General features: G+C 29.6%; 1 protein-coding gene across 1 annotated transcript; it reads left to right on the top strand.

The window, feature by feature from the left end:
* The first annotated feature begins 2602 nt into the window (after window positions 1–2602).
* LOC145166140 (putative protein phosphatase 2C 52) lies at window positions 2603–5795 on the top strand. The gene is made up of 6 exons (XM_079085075.1): window positions 2603–2882; window positions 3969–4263; window positions 4346–4684; window positions 4762–4879; window positions 4952–5175; window positions 5246–5795. The coding sequence occupies exons 2-6, from the start codon at window positions 4021–4023 to the stop codon at window positions 5690–5692; spliced, it is 1371 nt and encodes a 456-aa protein (XP_078941201.1). The 5' UTR covers window positions 2603–2882; window positions 3969–4020; the 3' UTR covers window positions 5693–5795.
* The last annotated feature ends 550 nt before the right edge of the window (window positions 5796–6345 follow it).

Below are 6345 nucleotides of genomic sequence, written 5' to 3'. Positions count from 1 at the left end.
TGTAAAAAATAAACGTGTTAAAAAAAGGAAACATTATTAAAATAAAAATATTATAAAGTATTGTAAAAAATAAAAAAATATTAAAAGCAAACGCACTAAACATTATTCAAAAAATAATCCAGATTTCACTACTAAATTGAGCAAGCTAGCACATGAACAACACGGCATGGACCAAGTCTTAGAAGGACCAGGCCCAAATATTAAGGAGTCTGATAACATAACCTATGAAGAGTCCAGAATCAAGAGCCCACCTTTTATTTCTATAAATATTTATATAATTATACCCATTAAAATTATAATAAGTTTTATCATTCCACCATTCCATTTAATTTTATTTGATATATTTTTAATATACTAATGAGATAGTTAAAAAAGATATATAATAATAACACTTGTTCTAATTTTAATGGATAAAAATATCTATAAATATAAAAAATAGGAAACAATTTAATTTAAATATGTATCAAAGTCATCACACCCGATCTACTCTTGCTCAACCATTGTTTTCAGTAAAAACGTTTACGTTTTTTTAAGGAAAATCCAAAATAACGATATTTTTATTATATTTTAAAAAATAATTAAAAAGTTTCAGATTTTCAAAAATAATCACTTTCACTTGAACTCACATTTCGAACTTGTTTTGAAATTTCGGATTTCATGGTTTTCTTTTTACAATTTTTTCTTTCAAAAAACATTTAAGTATGTCCTGAAGTTTCAAAATATTTAATATTCACTTTCACTTGAATTCACATTTCAAACTTGTTTTGAAATTTCGGATTTCATGGTTTTCTTTTTGCAATTTTCTTTTAAAAAAACATTTAAGTATGTCCGGAATACTCGTTTCAAAAAACATTTAAGTATGTCCCGAATGCTCGTTTCAAAATATTTAATATTGTCATTTTTCAATAAAATGTATATATTTTAAGCTCATGTATCGTTTATATTTAGCATTTGCTATCTTGTTTTTACTATTTGTTAAGTTATAATAAAACCAAAATAGTTTTTTATAATTCTGAATTAGTTCATTGGATTTTAGTCTTGTTTTCTAAATTTTGGAGATTTTTTGGAATAAAAAAAATGTTTTTTTTGGTCAGATAAAATATTTTTTATGGGATTCATAATGACCTATTAATTTTGAAAAAAATGGTTTATTTTCATTAATATTAACTTACAATAGTTAGTTATTATTATTTTATTTTTTTCATCTTCAAATTGTTAATCCGTTCCGAATTACTGATTCGATGGTTTATGGGGGAACACTCCCCTGAAAATTGTTAGTATTTAATCGTGATGATATCTTTCTATTTTTTATATATGTTTATCTATTTATATAAAATAATGATGTATATGAAATCCACTGATTTTCCTTCTTAATTTTCTTTTCTTTTTTTAATTTTAACATTGATTTCACGTTTGTCTTACAGGTTTATTCCAAATTTGAGTTGGTGTTAGAACTGTTCTTAGTTTACTAATGGATGTTATTAGAAAAGGAAAGAAAATCTATGATTGGTCAAACTTGGTTTGACATTTTTGCAAATCAAAAAATAACTTTTATTCTCATATGATTCTTTATAAAAAACACTTTAAAAAAAGGGATTTTCTAATATATATATATATATATATATATATATATATATATATATATATATATATATATATATATATATATATATATATATATATCTCGTAATGGTACATATAAAAAACATTAATTTAAGTATTAATTATAAAAAATATTACCATAATTAAATGTGATAAACATTAATTATGCGTAATATTATCATAATTAAATATAAAGTACATTAATTATAAAGAATATTATTTAGGGATTTTCCTATTATGTACCCTAACAGCACATATAAGAAACATTAATTTAAATATTAACTATAAAACATATTATCATAATTAAGCCTAATAAACATTAATTATGTGTAATATTACCATAATTAAATATAAAATAATTAATTATGAATAATATTATCATATTTAATTATAATAATATTCTTCATAATTAATATTTCAGTTAATACTTCTTATATGTGCTCTTAGACACATATTATAAAATACTTTAAAAGAATATGTATCATAATTATGTTATATCTAATACATATAAATTTTGTGATATTTCAATTTCTATTAGGTTGATTTGAAATAAATTTCTTAAAAGATTAAGAGGGGATGTAACTTGTAAGAGTAAGGGTAAAAAAAATTATCTATATAACAATTTATATATTTCTATCAAAATTTTAAACAACAAATAAATATATATCTTTCATTAAAATTTGTAATCATATTTGTATTGAACAAAATTGATTTTCAAAATTAACAATAAGTTATATAATAAATTAAAACATGACCCTAATTAATTAAAAAATATCATTCTGTTATATAACCGTGTTGCTTAAATAAATAATAAGAGACAGAGTAACTTGAAATTAAAACAGCCAAATTTCTCATCTTATTTTTTAAAATAATATACTATCAAATACTAAGTTTAAATTTAACATCCTTTTGGATATAACATATTAAAGAATTTAACAAAAATAGTGAAACACTAGAAGCGTGGTTTAAAGTTCCAGAGTAGAGATAATTAGTATCCCTCGGCCCCATCCCATCTCATCCTCACATCATTTCACCGATAGTGCAATACAATCACACCCACGGCGATTTCTTCCCCATTCCCCCTAACTTTATAACACTGTCAATCCATTAAAGAATCCCACCATCTCCATTCTCCCCTCTGTATTAGTATTACCTCCCTCACTCATCCCGTTTTTGCACTTAATGCCACCCCCAATTTCCAATGATGGCTTCTCTTCCCCTAACTCTGCATTTCTTATCTATAACGTCGTCTCTTCTTGAAAACCCAGATCAAGTTCAAGGTAACGCTTTTTTCTCACTGTAATTCACTCTTTTTCCTGCTGGGTTTCTGTTAGAGGTCTTGAATTTTGGTGGGGACATGTTATTTTTAGCAATTTGAGTTCGGTTTGTGTGTATAAGTTCGTAAATTGGGACTCTGATTTCTTTTTTATTTTATCGAGTCGTATTCTCCTTTTGTCATCATAATTCGTACATGATCTTCTGTGTTATTGTTGTTAATCGAAGTTCTTGGTGAGTTTGTAGTAGGAGATCTGTTCGTTGCTTGAATTTATGCTTGTTTTCAAAGATTTTTATTACAATGAACTCTTGAAAAACTTGGTTTTCTGCGATGGGTAAAACAACGTATATGCAAGGGAAAAGTAAAAGGTTGTAATAGTGTACTCTTTGGTAGAACATGATATCTCAGTTTCCTGTTTTCATATATTGTTACAAGATTTTTTGAGAAATTATTTATCTTTGGCTATCTGGACTTCACAACACCAACATCTTTTGAGATTTTGACTGAAGTAACCTCTTTATTTTTGTTACCTTTTTCTTGATGTGAATGTAAGATTCACTGAAATCAATCAAAGATTCTTGATATTCTTCTCCTTTCAGTCTTAATTTGTTGTATTACCTGTGTGACTATTATTCAATTATTTTCACAGAAAGGACTTGATTTGTTTTTTTCATGGTTATTTTCAATTGGCATGATAAAAACCAATCATTTCCCAAAACCCTTCTGGCATATCATCATTGAAACGTTTCTTCCCACATTATCAACTTATAATTACCCGTTTGCGATTCTTATTAATTAATAATATCAATCTTCTTAGTCAATTAATTCTTTTTTTGTCACGTCTGAAGTCAACCACCACAATTATTCCGCACAAACCTTATCGGATATGTTAGGATTACAAACAATCTATGACATTTTGCTTAATTATGCGTTAATCAGTTGACAATTTGACACGATTCTTTAATCATATACTTTATATTCCTGTCGTCTTCCCCACCAATACGCATAAAAAAGTTCCCACTTGCTATAACAACTAAGATTCATTCTACAGCAAGTGGCGTAAAATCTAAATTGATCTAAATTTGTGTAGCTGGGTCGATCATCTTTCACGAAGCTGTTGACTTTTGTGGGTCAAACTGAAAATGGGGTGTTGTATCTCAACAAGTAGTCACAGTACCTGTAGTAGCATGAGCGAAGGAGAAGTTGTCACCATGTGTGGTGTGCAAAAACGAACAAGAACAACATCTTCATACCACATGAACACCTTACAACAAATGACCTCTACACCCAACAGGATTTTTACAAATGGGAAGAGCCAAAGCTCTTGTATTTTTACACAACAAGGGCGTAAAGGTGTAAACCAAGATGCCATGATTGTTTGGGAAGTAAGTCTCCGAAATTTGTTAAATAAATATCGTTAAGTAATGTATTAATGTGTGTGTGTGTGTGTGTTGATAAATTTTGCAGGATTTCATGGAAGAAGGTTTGACTTTCTGTGGAGTCTTTGATGGCCATGGTCCTCAAGGGCATCTGGTTGCCCGTAAAGTTCGTGATACTTTACCATTGAAGTTATTTTCTTTTCTTGATTCTCATGAGTCAAAGAAAAAAAAGTCAACCGGTTCTAATTGTTGCAGTGGGAATTCTAGATCAGATTGTGATGAGGGAATAGAGGATAAAGATAAAGTTGACTCATTATGGAAAGAAGCATTTTTGAAATCGTATAAATCAATGGATAAAGAATTACGATCTCATCCTAGTTTGGATTGCTTCTGTAGTGGTAGCACAGCTGTCACCATTGTAAAACAGGTATATATTTTTTTTAACAAAATTAAATTTTGAATCTTTAAAATTCGACTCTAATCGTATCTTTTTTTGAATTCAAGGGCTCAAATCTTTTCATGGGAAGTATAGGGGATTCACGTGCGATCATGGCTTCAAACGATAGTAACAATTCGCTTGTAGCAATTCAGTTGACCGTTGACCTGAAGCCCGACTTACCAAGTAAGATTTTGCAATATTTTTCGATTTTGGTAACGTGTGTCTAATATTACGATATTGCCATTGATTTTATAGGAGAAGCTGAAAGGATTAAACGATGTAAAGGTCGGGTTTTTGCATTGCAAGATGAACCTGAGGTGTCGCGAGTTTGGTTGCCATTTGATGATGCACCAGGGTTAGCAATGGCGAGAGCATTTGGGGATTTTTGTTTGAAGGAATATGGAGTGATTTCTATTCCTGAATTTTCTCATAGGATTATAACAGAGAAAGATAAGTTCATTGTTCTTGCATCAGATGGGGTATGTGTCGTATTTGTATATTCTTGATTTTTGTGTTTGAGTTTTGATGATTAGAATGGATCTATGGTAGGTTTGGGATGTTTTGAGCAATGAAGAAGTGATTGAGATAGTGTCGTCATCTCCAACTCGGTCAACAGCAGCAAGAACAGTGGTTGACTCAGCTGCTCGTGAGTGGAGAAACAAGTACCCGACATCAAGAATGGATGATTGTGCAGTTGTTTGTTTGTTTTTGGATGGAAAGATGGATTCTGAATCGGATTATGAAGAACAAGGAGTGTCTTCTACCACTTTACAGAGTGATTGCAATCAGTCTGGGAATGTAAATGAATCAGATGATGTTCAGATATGTGAGCCATCATTGCAGAGGAACTTTACAGTTAGATCATCGGAAGAGAAGAATGATGAAGTGGGTGTGGTGGTTTGTGATGATCATGGGTGGTCTGGGTTGGAAGGAGTCACCCGAGTCAACTCACTGGTCCAGTTGCCAAGATTTTCTGAAGAGACACCAGGAGAATGATTGCTTTTATTTTTTTTCTTTAGTTAACGAATTGCATCTGATGTATGATGTCTCCTATGTCTTGGAATCTTAAGAAATGTAAAAATGGATCTTCTGAGTTTGATAGTGTATCTCACTTGGGTGTGATATGATCCAATAAGTGTTTATATATATATATATATATATATATATATATATATATATATATATATATATATATATATATATATGTTGGAATCTCAGGTTTTCTTCCTAGATGAAAAATCACAAGTATATCAAAACCTTTAAATAATTGGTAGAAAAAAGAAGCGATCATGCCATCAAAACTTTACATTTGGATAACGGGGAAGAATATAATTATCGACAATTTGAAAACATCTAAAAAGAAAGTGCAATTTTCCATCAAGGAACCACATGTTACACGTCTCAACAAAATGGCATTTGAGAAAGAAAAAATAAAACAGTTAGGAGTTTGCAAGAAGTATCCTAAAAGGTAAGAAAGTGCCAAATAGATTTTTGAGGAGAAGTTGTATGTGCAATATATTTGTGCCAAATAGATTTTTGAGGAGAAGTTGTATGTGCAATATATTTGTTAAGTTATGATGCAACAAGAAGTTTCAAAGACATGGCACCTCTAGAAGCATTGACTGAGATTAAGAATATACGGTTGGGAA

The sequence above is a fragment of the Lactuca virosa genome, chromosome 3 (assembly GCF_052849685.1).
Source record: "Lactuca virosa cultivar CGN04683 chromosome 3, Lactuca_virosa_CGN04683_v6, whole genome shotgun sequence".
NCBI lineage: Eukaryota > Viridiplantae > Streptophyta > Magnoliopsida > Asterales > Asteraceae > Lactuca > Lactuca virosa.
This window is presented reverse-complemented; position numbering and strand designations above follow the sequence as displayed.